This window comes from Notechis scutatus, chromosome 5, assembly GCF_049901735.1.
Source record: "Notechis scutatus isolate UNSWTSFEM ecotype Mainland chromosome 5, rNotScu1.2, whole genome shotgun sequence".
Taxonomy (NCBI): Eukaryota; Metazoa; Chordata; class Lepidosauria; order Squamata; family Elapidae; genus Notechis; species Notechis scutatus.
The window spans coordinates 49,734,790-49,749,092 of NC_142013.1; the positions used below are offsets into that span (position 1 = coordinate 49,734,790).

General features: G+C 34.9%; 1 protein-coding gene across 1 annotated transcript in view; it reads right to left on the bottom strand.

Moving 5' to 3' along the window:
* Positions 1-842: 842 nt before the first annotated feature.
* ADAMTS5 (ADAM metallopeptidase with thrombospondin type 1 motif 5) overlaps positions 843-14,303 on the bottom strand; it is a 49,756-nt gene continuing 36,295 nt past the window's right edge. The window contains exons 4-8 of the mRNA XM_026664131.2: positions 9,681-9,964; positions 8,774-8,957; positions 7,631-7,806; positions 7,145-7,320; positions 843-5,918 (exon numbers count right to left, since the gene is read on the bottom strand). Of these exons, the coding sequence (XP_026519916.1) occupies positions 5,348-5,918; positions 7,145-7,320; positions 7,631-7,806; positions 8,774-8,957; positions 9,681-9,964 (1,391 nt within the window). The 3' untranslated portion in view covers positions 843-5,347. The remainder of the gene's footprint in view (positions 5,919-7,144; positions 7,321-7,630; positions 7,807-8,773; positions 8,958-9,680; positions 9,965-14,303) is intronic.

Below are 14,303 nucleotides of genomic sequence, written 5' to 3' on the forward strand. Positions count from 1 at the left end.
GAGCTGGAAGATGTTTCATTAAATTGCTGCCAAACGCATTGTTGGGAGTGGTGTAGCCCCTGAATACACAAGAAGTCTTGGACAAAGTTCTCTGGCTTTTAAAATGCATCCGTGTGGTGTCTGCCTCCCTTCACACTCCTTTGTGCATGCCAGAAGTGCCAAACCGCAGCAGGAAAGCACGCACGGGAGTGAGAGAGTGCAAAGTTGGTCTCTATGGGGTGAGCACCTTGGCTTCTCCTCTTGCTCCTCACAGTCACCATAAGCCGGTGCAGTTCTTTACTTGGGCAGCCCTGATGGCTGCAGCAGTGCCCACAGCAGCAACAAGCAGCACCGCAACAATGAGGTATAGTAACATTTGGCAGCACAGAAATTGTTTTGTAAAAAAAATAGTACATCTCTGAGGAGTTTCTGGCAAAAAAAAAACACCACCCCAAAACAAAACCCAGGCTTGCAGCAACAGTTTGGAGCTTGTTAAAAAGGACCACTCCTCCGCCCCAGCCATGTGTTTTCCAGCCCAGGCTATTCGGCAGGCAGATTCAGCAGGCAGTTGCGATCTTTACATGGGTTTTTGTCAGCCCAAGAATGGAGGGTGGGGAGGAGGTATGTAGAAATCGCCCTGTCTGCAGCATCGGTCATGTGAGTGAGTGGGTGTGGCCAACTTGATGTCCTCACAGCAAGGTGCTGCCCCACCTTTCCATGATGTTGAGTTGGCCACGCCCACCCAGTCACATGACCACCTAGCCATGCCCACCAAGCCACACCCACCAAGCCATGCCCACAGAACTGGTGGTAAAAAGTTTTGAATCTGATCACTGATGTTTATATATGCGATACAGCCACACTTCCATACACCCAAATATCTTTATTCATACTACTTAACACACACAGACTTGCATGCACCACATTCACTTACATGTTTGTTTTAATTTTAAAATAAACAATATAAAAGCAACTCATTGTGTGTGTGTTAAATTCATATAGCACTTTCCATTCAAATATAAGACAAATAAAAAAACAGAAGAGGAAAAAATAGACAAAATAATGATTGAAAAACAATTTAAATATAGAAGAATTTTTACAATTGGCATTTCATGTTAAATAATATAAATAAATTCATTACATCCATTCACATACCAATTTGTAAAAAAGCACAATAAATTATATTTTTTCAGTGCTATGTTGTTTTTCTTTTTGTATATTTTCATTTGTACATCTGTTTTATCAGTTGCCAGCATACTTTCATTGATTTCCTTTCTATCACAACAACTGCTTAAAGGGAAAATTGCTACATATTCAACTAATTTGATTAGGTTTTATTGACAGCCTACGTGCCATTATTTCCCATGTGTTCCATGAACCCATGGTTTGGGTTTTAGCACTTACATTTAGATACTGTAAATACATACATTAATTTATGGCTTAGGTGATTGTTCAGGAACACAGAAAAAGGTCTGACCAATTATCAAAATCTGGTAATAAACTTGAGACTTTAGCATTCAATTTAATCCAATTTAGCTGGTAAGATTTTTAGTAAAATGGAGAATAATCGAGTAGTAACTAGATCTGAATCCTTGGAAGTAGCCTGCTTCCAAATTAGTCTAAAACTATAATATACTATAATTTGCACCAGCTTCACATTTACAAACAGACAAAGTAGTGTAGAGGATGTGAAGATGTAACAAAAACAGAAATATAGGAAAGTGCAGGCCCATGGGAAAAAGCTGAAATGTACACATCAGTTTAATTTTTCAACTTTCTGCTTGCCGAAATTTACAACAACTCTCACATACAATTCTAATCATGATATAGTAAAGAACTGAAACCCAATTTTTCTCATGCTTTTATTTAAAACTATCTTACTTACACATGCTATGTAACTGAGACTGCTATCTGAGTGTATCCTACCAACTTCAAAGATTCTTCCATTGATTACTCTTTCAACAATGTGATGATTGTTGTTAAGTTAAAACCTCAAGCACAGGAGAAACACTTCACTGTTACAACTCCATGTAGGTATCTATCTATATATGCATATATGTATATACAGTGTATGTGTTCATGTGCATGTGTGTATAGAATGCCAAAATCTAGTGACAAGGAATTTCAGGAAATGCTGAAATAAGAATAGAATCTGAACATAGTATGAAATGAAATGTATTCTTAATTATTAAAATAATAAAAGTTGAAAGTTGAAGCTGAATTGAGACTTTTGGTTTTGTTTTTACTTTGTAAAGTAAAAACACTTTACTTTGCCTTTTCTCTATTACACGATAATAATAGAAATTGGCTGAATTCTGAGGAAGTTAAAGAAAAGACTGCATATTTTCTCAACACAAAAGTGTATTTTCACTTGCAAACCTGCATTATTTGTCTTATGGTATGGTTTAATATTTCTCTTAAGCCAAAACAGATAAAACTATTGTTTCATAGCACAATCCAGAGAAGATTGCTCTATGAAGTTTTGTGCCTTTGTGATTTGTGATTTAGAAACTTATGCAATTATATATGCAATTACTCATCTAAATGTTTATAACATAATGTTAATGTACATTGCATTTTTTTGATGGGAATATTCTGAAATACCTGCCTTGATATGTGCATTCCTAGTGGCATTCTTTTAACTAATCATATGGAATTATATTTCTTTACAATTAAAAATATTTTCTAGAAACCAGACATGTTTAGGTTGTTCCTATGGTACACTGAGAAATTGCAATCTTATATGACTTGATGGCCTGAAGATATGAAACTGCAACTGTTTTACATCATGGATAATTGCCTCTAATTCAGTCAGTTTATTTATTTGTAAACTGTGATAACTCCATTGCTCATCTAAAATGTCTGTGCTGAATCAGGAAATCTCAAAGCTGTAGGCTTCACTCATGTAGGCTTCACTCATGTAAACAGGGCTTTTATAACAAGATAGGTTAAACAGTCAGATTTCTTCCCCCTAAACATCATTGCCTCAGAAAACAAATTCTTAAAATGATGCATTCCATCCACAGCAATATTAAAAGCTGGTGATAGAAGCAAGTATTTAAGTGCAAAGGTTATAGATTGTAATGTTCATAAAATTCAATATTTAATATATATTTGTGGCTCCAATGAAATTTGTAATGAAATTCCATTGGAAATTAAAGCAGCTTGATTTGTCTCTACTCAAAATATATTGGAAGGCACTGGTAACAAAGGTATAATCTCTGTTTTCTATATTTTAATATTTCAGCCAAATACTATATATTAAATGTCAATTAATTTCTCTTGATTAAGGTGAGGTATTTATATTACTTTTTAAAACTGGAAATTCATTTCCCTATAGTTGGTAAAAATAGAGTTTTCTTTCTGAAAATAATCTTATGAGAGTAAGCTACAGCTCCCAAAACTAAATATGGCTTTATTTTCTTTTGATCTTTCCAGTGCAATCCTATAGATGTTCAATCTGAAAATTCTCATTTTGTTTATTACTCCCTAATAAGTACATTTAGGATTTCAGCTTTACAATTAAACTTTGTCTATAAGTAATTCAATTACTTTTAAGTTCAATAAAGTTTACTCCCCAAAGTAGCAGAAACTAAAGCCTTAATCTAAAAATATATGTAATGACTTAAAAAATAAATACATCTATGATTTGAAAACAACAAAAATATTTCATGAATTCTCCCCATTTAGGCATTCATAGGCATTTTTTGAAGTGCTCCCACTCATTTCACTGAAGGACCTGATATACATGTGCCAACAGTTATGTATCCTCCTTGAAATTATGGGACAGTTTGTGCACATAAGATATGTACCCAATCTGAGCATGTGCAATCTCTGGATTAGGATGCTTGGTAACATTCAGCCAAATATCAAAAGAACTAGACAAAAAAAGCTTTATGAAAAAACCCAATGTTTTTGTTTTTGTTTTAACCACTGTAAAATTCTTCCTTACAGACCAAATTCATGGCATGCTGTTAGATTTCCAGTAGGAACCACTTCAAAACTAATAGGGAAAACAGAGGTGAACAGATTTCATAAATCTGAGCTGGAAGACATGACCCAATGTCTCACCAAAATTTCATCTTTCCATATATTGGGGATGAGTAACCCACATGTAATTTCATACTGTTTTCAAAATCTCTGTGTCAACAGTTAGTATAGATCTCTAAGAAGAGTCATCTGCCTCTCCCATAGCAACTGCGAGGAGAGGGTATGGAAGAGGGAAAGAAGTGGCAGAAATGCAAAGAGGTAGTAGAAATAGAGATGAAAAGGGAGACAGCAGAAAGCTAATGCCTCAAGAACTTTAGACTCTATCTTCATCCATGTCTGGATTTAGTTGTATCTTAGACATGTAACAGTTGAAGGGGGGGAGTTCCTCATTATGTTATGTGTGCTGTTCCCATGTAATGAATTCCTTCTAACTCTATTTGTGGCACATCTTTCATTAGTTTGATAATTTCTGATGTACAATATTCTAAATTGGCAGTCCCCAACCTTTCTGGCTTTGTGGACAGGCAGTGGGGAGGGGATGTTTCCACATGAGCAGCAGGCATGCTTCTGTGGCCTGATTCTGAATGGACCACAGCCTGCGGGTTGGGGACCCTTGTTCTAAATGGATAAAATAAAATACATTTCTTTTTCAAATTTTAAAGCATCATACTGGCAGCTTTCCTCCCCCTTTCCCTACTGCTGCAGACTGTGCCTATAAAAATTCCTCATCAGAAAGGCATTAATATAGAATAAATTCTATTGTCAGGAAATTCTTAGAATAGAAATGTATTTCCTGTTGTCAGAAAGATATTACTTTTTTTTTCTTTAAAGCAGCAACCTCTTAAATTTCCAGTAAAACCTTTTTTTTTAAAGAAAGGCATATGAGTCAACAGTGGCTGCAGATCTACTAATACTTTGGTCAATCACTTGTGTTAAACATAAAGGCTGCTGTTTGTTGTAAGAAAATCAAGTGATATAAAGTGACATACCAAAGCAAAGATATTTACAAATAGTATAAAAAGAAACTATTGTAGAATCATGGATAATTTTGACAAGTTGTCTAAAGATATCCTATGTTAGAGGTAGGTGAGAAAAGGGAGATGGTTCTGTAACTGGATATCCCATTATAACTTCTCTGGTTTATCCTCTTATTTGCAGATACAAAGGGCTCGTAATAGCTAACACATAGTGCTTTTGACATATTAAGATCACCTCATAGGACCAGATCATATCTCTTTTTGGTCCAAATCTTGCATGTCCTGCAAGAATAAGAGAGAATATTGATGCATTGTCTTCCTTTTGTTTCTGGGTAGATCTTATGTCAATATGCCAAATAAGATTCAAGAAGACTCCTTCTGAAGAAGTCTGCAACCACAGGTTAACATTTTTTAAATAAACATTGTTTGAATGCTGACGGTCTTTGAGACAGAAGACAGCCTTTAGCTAATTTTCCATTCCCATCTTTACACTGGACAGTTCTTGTATGCCACCCTGTATCACATGTTCGAGAACAAGAAAGCCATGGTCCAGTTATCCATTGGGGTTGAGTAAGTGACGGGCTAATTTTGTTACTATTGTTGTTGTTAGTGACAGAATTTGTCATTTGCATTTGCTTCTTTGGCACATAGAAACTATAGCGGACATCTACTGGTGTAGTTGGATCTGTTGCAAGAATCTGTACTATCAAGATTTCCTTGGTGCCTGTATGTCCCATGGCATGCAAGAAATCGTCTTTGTGACTCCAGCCACTGTAGTTCATAACTGTTCCATTGAGGTCAATGATGGTCTCTGAAGTTGAGATCATGTATTTTCCATTGACAAGATATTCACTATTTTTCTTTTTCAAAGCCAAGTAAGCAGTGAATCTACTTTGGTCTTTCATTTTGAACTGTCGTATTTTGATGTGTGTTGCTCCTTCTGGTATTTTAACAATATCTGTATAACCCTTACTGAAATAAAAGAAAAATAAGTTAGATAAGCAAAACAAAGATATGCCATTTGTTCCCCAAAATGCAAAATTCCTTCCCTCTCAGACTCTTTGCAAAGGTTTAAAGATAGCCTTCACTATCAAAAAGCTACTTTAATAGGTATAGTATTCTTGGGCTTTCAAAATCTTTCACAAAACTCCCCTATTAAAGCATCTACCAAGGTCCCTTGAACTAGTAATTGGCTACAGAACAGAAAGAAGAAATAAACAGATGGTGTTCATATTGGAGAAACATACAAAATGGAACAACATCAGGTTTAGGGTCTGAGATCACTGTTTTTCAATTTTGTTTATAAATGATTGAATGACATGTAATAGAAAGCCAAATTTGTTGGCTGAATAATAAATTCAAAAAAGATACTATATTGCAAAAAAGGATAATTACGTGGAAGAACATAGTTCACTATCAATAAATGGAAGTGGAATAAAAATACTTTGCATATGCATCAACAGATACTTTTGCATGAATTTCATGCTAAGAATCATTAGGAAATTATTTAAAAAATAGAGCTGTCAATGTAGTCATTGCCTTATGTAAAAGTAAATGAGTTCTCTAATAGGAAAAACTATTACATACGGGCTTTTTATTTTAAACAATTGATAAAAGTATGACTTAGCATAGAAATCATCACTCAAACTCACTAAAACCAAATATAGAATGCTTCTGGATTTTTAAAGTAATGTACTTTTTAATTAACAGTCCATGCAATCTATCAGATGACACAGCTACCAATTTACCTTTTTTAGCATAGGGACAAATGTGACTAAAGTCTTTATTTCTGCCTCTTGAATCAGACAGAATATCTTAAACAGCAGCTGCAGACATGGATAAGAGTTTTAACTTTCCCTTCTTGTTGTGAGCTTCTAAGGTTTACCTAATTGACCACTACACGTTACAGAATGATTCTTTGTCCTGATACAGCTAGAATTTTATTAAATTATTAAGTTCTCGATAAGTAAATACAGAGGCAACAGAACTGCCTCTTGGTGAGTTCCACTGATATCTGAGTTTATTCTACATACACTTTGATAGACAAGTATGGGACCATTGTAATTTACAGGATACAATATGCTTGACCTTACGTTTATATAAAATATTTTTTTCTGAATTCTGCATAAATGCTATTTCCTATCACAATAAAGAATTTGGGTGAAAATGACTTACTATATTGTTTATTTCTTACTTACCTCTTTTTATTAAAGTGCCCTATAATTTTTGTGCAACTGGAATTGTCTCCACCACAAATCCCACACTTATCATACTGGAGCTTTGAACCAATAATGCCATCACATCCAGTTCGTACACATTTTCCACGGACACATACTGAATTGCTATATGGCCTACATTCGGTGCCATCAGTCACCTGTTCAATAACATAACTATGTTTAAATTGAAATTTCTTTTCATTTTTAGTTATACACAGGCACACAAACATAAACATTATGGATAAATATAGAACATTGTTAATACACCTAATAATAGTTTACATTTAATAATAATATAGTAATAAAATATGCAATGTTATAACTGTTTAAAGAAAGCTAGCAGGGCTACTATATGTTGAGCTCTAAAAGAACACTCATATGCTTACACTGATTTTACTAATGAACATTCTATAACATAAAAGTTCAGAAATGTAAATATTCGATAAGCAAGCAGAATAACTATTTTACCTTTTGAGAGAAAACTACATAGTAGCCAGTTCCTTTAGCTCGGCAGGTAAGCTTGCAAACATCTCCTGGGAGTACTCCTGCATATTTTGGGACCCATTCTACAAATGTTTTGACACCTTTTGCATCTGATTGGTAACCATTTCTTGCTTCACATTGTTCTTGGCGGAAAGCTTTAGCTGAAGAAGAAAAATCCATTCATTATTATTCATATCTATGGGGATAGTGTCTCAAAAGTTAATGTAAACACCAGGGGTGTATTATTTCTAACACTCAGGTTCTATTTGAGGACAAAGCAGGTTCTATTTCAGGACAAAAAGACTTAATCAAAAGCCATTTGTCTACATGCCCATCACTAATGAAGTTCCACAGGATTCTATTATGATGATTTGTGTGCTATTCACTGTGGTAATACAAGCCACCTGCAGCATATAAGCTACAGATGGGTGGCTATAATAAATGTAATAAACAAACAAACAAACAAATCAACCTCAGAGTCCTTCTATGGAGGCCATACAGATGGCCAAGCTGTTGTGGCTAATTATTTCCCCTCTACTACCAATTTCAATTTCCTTTCACAGGCTACAGAAAATATAACTGTGATATGGGATGGTACAGGATAGTCACTTTTTCAGCCTGTAGCTAACAGATCTGTAATTGTGATGAGATTACCAATGTATTAGCAAAGACAATCCTTCTGTTTCTTTTTAACAATTACAACTATACTCCCTACAATCTGACCAATGCTGGATGATATCTGGAGAGACTGGATTTACATACACAGAAGTGGAATATAACATTATCTCTTCCCAGGATATTTACCAAGTGCAGTTTGCTGCAAATAATTTAGAATAACATTAATCTGAGCCCAGCATTTTCTCGAAATTTCCATCTAAACTTAGTTCACAGCCCTTCCTCCCCAAGAAGTCAATATAGAATCTTAATTTCATTTCTTTTTCTTTTTAGCCACAGAGCAAGAGTAGAAGAGGAACTATTATTATTATTGTTATTGTTAAACATTTGGAATTTAGATATGCAAAAATGGACTAGTAGATTCAAGTCTTGCTTTTACCCAAGTCTTCTGCTATAGTCTAACATAGCCTTTTTATTGCTTGTATTGTTATTCTTGGTTTATAGAAAAATTACCATTGGCAGGACAGGGCATGATGTTACAAGACCTATAGACAGCCCGTTTTCCTGTGCAATATCGACCGTTGTTTCTAGGTGCTGGGTTATTGCAGTGCCGATAGGTGAACTGGACACCTCCACCACATGAACGAGAGCAATGTCCCCACGGTCCCCAGGATCCCCAGTTGCCATGGTTTGAAGCCTAAAACATAAATTTCACCATATTATAAAATGCTAATTGATGGTAGCTGGAAAAAAAAATCAAATATCAGTCATCTATACTTAGTTTCCTATTTTATCTTTCTATCCACAGTTGTTTTTTATTACTATTGTTTTGTATTTTAACTTTCCTTGAATAAACTAAATATTTTTTTTTAAAAAAAGAACAATGTAGTCTTTAAAATAAAGATACGTGACATTCGTCAGTCAATGTAGTCTTTAAAATAAAGATACGTGACATTGGTCAGTCACTGATCTTAACAATGTTCCAGGTTGTTGCATTAGATAATACTCTCCAGATGTGCAGAAATTGGGTGAAACTATAATAAATTAATGCATGAACAATGTTCAGTCAATCATTTAATGAATATGTTAGCCTAAATGAAATTCTTCAACTTTTCAGTAATTTTGTTACATTAAAGATGGAAGCCCTAATCAGATATTTAGAATGCTACACCATATGGCATCAGAAGGCATGCTGTACGGTTGATAAGATAAAGTTTTCAATAAAATGAGCAAAAGAGAGCTTCGGTGTCAATTGCACCCCAATAAGAGAATGTGGGAATCCTTGATTAACACTTCACTCTCCCAAGGGATCATTCCATTTGAAGCATCAATTAAATGTGATTAATGTGATCAAATTAAATGTGCCTAATGTGATTAAAATTTAACTTCACCTAGTTTAATAATTAAAATAGCAACATACCGAATAATATTTTTTCTTTGTCTTATCAACACATTTCCCTTGAAGGCAGATCCTTCCTTTTCCACATGGTGTCCCCTCCACAGCAGGAAGCTTCTTGGTCAAGCACACCATTTGACCTTGGCGAATGACTGCACACCACAGACGAGAGCACACATCCATTCCAGGACACACTGTGTATTCAGGTCCAAATGCCAGCTTGCATTGGCGAATGGCATCATATGTTTGTCCTGGAAGTTCCTCAGGACCTAAGATATGTTTTCGTGGTTGATCCAGTAAACAGTTACCTGAAACAACAACCTCATTTATAATTTGTTTCCTTTCTAAGATACTTGCCATACTTCTAAGCTTTCCAACATGATAAAATTTTCAAAATTTTCTTTCAACTCAATTTACTACTTATATTTGTGCAAATCTGATAACTTATCACTACATCCTATTTCTGTCTGTATATTGTAAAACCTCTTCCTTTCTAATATAGCTAATCTCATAGATTGCCAGTCATGATTCATTTATTTTAGCATAGTTCCACAAAAAACCTGTGCTATACATTACACGTAGATGCACACCTTTGCTTTGAATTGCATTTCAATTTACAATTGATCGTATGAATTACAAAATAGGACACAGAACTTTACTTTTCATGTGTGTTTGCTTCCATTTACCCAAAGTGACTTTGTGAGTGGGATCTTCCATATTAATCAGTTGAATTTATAAACATTTTAAAAAAATGGCCAAAACTGCCATTTGAGAATTGCTGAGGCAATACCGCTTCTGGAAAGGTAAAACTTTTAAAGGAAAGCCAGAACAAGCATGACTTAAAACTGTAGCCAACAAAATCATTTAAGAATAGAAGAAGCAGGTGAGAATCTTCTATTCAAAAACCAAACAAAATTTGTACAGGAAATAGAATATTGATGGCAGGAATTCATTAAGCATGCTTAAGTGCAAGATGAATCACAAAACTCAACAGCAAGTATCCACATCTTTAATAAATGGGAAAATTATTATCTATGATGACAGACTTTGACTTAGCAGATACTTTCCTGAAAGTAACTTGTAGTCTTGGGATTACTGCTCTAGCTAATAAGGAGTATGGAATACAGCAGCATATGATTCTCCTTTTTGGAGTTGAAATTCACTTTCTCTTTTCAACTTTTCCTATTCTTTTTGTGACGCTTGAGGCATGGCTACACAACAGTGGGCTGGTTTGGTTTTATCATTGGAGAGGGAAATACTTTAGTTTTTGTAACTAGATAGTGTTCTTTTGTTCTTCATGGTTTCCCAAGCAGAGGTTTTCTGCTTTTCTAATGCACAATACTACTAGGACCAAACATTGCACAGGATTTACAGCCTGAAAATCATGAATAGAGAGAATTATTCCTACTCCTCACCTATAATTTGCATTTATATCGGTACAGAGGTATTTGACTAATCTGAAAGATTTTTCTGCTTTATTTATAGCCCTTGTAAGAGAAAATAGGTTGAAAAATTCTTACTGAATGGGGCTGCTTGGGATTTAATGAATCTTTATTTCTTTTCAGTTACAACAAGTTATCACAATCTGTCTTCCTTCCATTTGATCATGGATGAAAGCATTTAAATAATAAGATTCGAGTCTCATGCTTTAAAAGCATAATGAAGATAGAAATAAGGACTCATCTTTAAAAGTTTCTTTTGCAATAAATCAATAACTACATTTCCTTGAAGAACTAACCCATCATATTTCAATGAGAGCTATAGCAGGTATACAATCCATTTAGAAAAGACAGCCAAGTCCATCGTCTTTGGTATGCATAAAGAATAATTTATGGCAGAAAGAAGATCACTAGAGCAAACTGAAAAGCAAGCCTAATAAAGATTTAATTAAACAATTAATTCAATTGTGGGGTCTTTTTTGGCTGCCTGTCCTAAGACTTTAGTGAATATCAAGGTGGATAAATACAGTAAGATTTTAAACCTCCGGGCTTCCTTTTTAGAAATATGTTTTTACCTGAAAAGGAACTTATTTTGGCTTAGAAGGTCTATAAGTCTACAAAAGGCTATACCACCCTGAATATTCAAAGTTACTTTGAAGGAGATGGTAAAGAGAGCAACTGTTTCTAAACTCAAGTTTTTATCACACCAAATCCCTGTTAGAATTTGTGTGTTTTAAAAAAAGACCTGAGATAAATATTCAAAATTTGATTCAATTCTTGAAAAAAAAAATTCTGCTTTCTTAGCAACTTCTACTTTCCTAGCAAGTGATGATAGAATCTCTGGATAGACAAAATAAAGGAGGCATCATGATCTAAAGCTTAACATTGACCACCTTTCAAAGTAGCATTAATACATTAATGAGAGCAGGGGTATGCATTCCCCCCAAAACTCTTGTTCCTTTTTTGGAGAAACACATTTAGAAACTACAAATAAGCATCTTTATTGTTTTTAAGACTCAATTAATGGTTTAGAAACAGTATTTTTGGTAGCTTAGCGTGTGACGCTCAATATTGACTTACCACATTGTTTATTCTAACAATAAACAGAAAAATAAGTCTGCTGCTTTGGAAGTTGGCATTTGTTCTGCATGTAGGCAGAGAAATGCTACAGTAGCCAACAACAAGACAAGTGTCACTGCCCAGAAAACAGCTGGTGGCCACAAGGAATCCTGCAGGCTGTGGTTAAGAAATACTCCAGCAACTGTAAATAGAATGTTGAGTACATGGAGCTACTGCAAGGACAGGTAGTGAAATATTCCTTTAACTATCTAAGGAAGCATTTATGTTCAGTTACAATGTGCACCAAAGCATGTGCCTTTATTATAGACACCCCATAGAAGGACATCCATTTCTTGTACAATCTACCAACTGTGGAAAGAGAAGAAATTCTTTCTCTGGGTGGGCAAAAGTAGTCATTCTGCTTTCTTTCTAGCTAGAATTCTTGGCTAGCCACATTACCCCCCAAAGAAGAAAAGTATTATTCTTTCTTCCAACCCTTCCCTTTGTATCCACATGGGGGAGGGGACCCTCCATAAACTTGAATTATTGCCAATTCATGAAAATAATCTGCATTTTCTTCTGTTATTTTAATTTATTTCATTATTTGTAACATTTGTGATCTACATTTTCATTAGATCTCATAAAGAAAATGAACCACAGCTTTGTGGTCTAAACTCTTCCTGAATAAGAACCAATTAGAGATAGAGTTTTTCGGTTATTGCTATTTTTGTTACCAATTTTGTTACATTGCCATTGTCCCCCACCCCAAAGATCCAAAGTGAAAGCTAATAGAATTGAAATAAAAACAACCACTGGGAAAAAAAGGATTAAGTACTCAATATTACTATGGTAATTTTTAAAAAGCAGCTAATGGTGTAAAGAGTAGTGAACACAAAATGATATTTGCAAGTGAGGATAAGATAAAGAATAGCTTATTGGAAAATATAGTTGTAGGTTTTTATTGCTTAAGGATACCTGTGATATTGTTATTCAAAATATTATTGAATATTGTAAGCCAGTATTTTGGAATTGGTAGCAATAAACAAATTTAATAATAACAATAACAACATCAGCCTTGCTCTGTTTAGATTCTGTTAGTGTAATTTTACGATTAAGATAGCATTCATTGTTGGGCCTTGTGCCTGGACTATTTTAAAGGGCTAACACCAATCTTGTAATCAGGTTTGCAGTCAGTCTTCTCCCCTCCTTTCTTTTTACTCTCTGAAAAATTAGGCAGAATCCATCTCTTCTTCCTGTTTCCGTGGTCATTCTAGCATACCACCATTACAGTTCCATAAACACCCTCTGAAACAGAATAGGCTATCAGGCAAAAGGAGTATTCCAGTGTAAAAGTTCCTCTTTCTACGTGGAAAGTGGATATAGAATAGGAGTCTCCAATCTTGACAACTTTAAGACTCACAGAATTCTAATCTAGTGGGACTAGAAATCAGTTCTAGCCTGGTTCTTAACCACTATACCAAACTAGCATTATTTATTATTATGGTTGGCCTCTCAGTGAGCCAGATGTTTAGATATTGTCAACTCCAGATAACAGTGCCATTTCTCCCCCCCAAAAAAGACCCAAGGTTTGATCCTCAATGTGCATCAGGCCTTGATAGCTTGGGTCAACTCCATAGTTACCATAGTGGTCATGATCATCCAAGTCACTTTAGACTCTAAATTCTTCCAAAACCATGAAAAATGTAATGCCACTCCAAGCACAGTTCAGGCTGGGAAGTTTCTACACAGCAAGGAGGATAGTGCACTCATAGCAAATACATCTGAAAGCTGCCAGAGTTTCTCAGAGTCTGTACTCTCCCATTGTACCATCCTCCATAATTACCACAGGTAAGATTTATAAAGTAATTTCACAGTCCAAACTTTCCACACTCCTAATATTCATCCACCAACACTCTTAAATATACTAGGCCACCAAAATTCTAATCTCATAATGAACTTCAATCTTGCCTTGGCACCATTGTGAAGAAACATAATTTATCTTACCAATTGGCAACAGGTCCTACCTTTCAGACCATTTCAGGACCAAAAATGAATAATCTACTTTTGGTGCTGCAAAGTCAGGGTTTTTCTACATTAAGATACTTACCTATTATTTTTCAATGGCTGGGTTTTGATTACATCCTGTTAA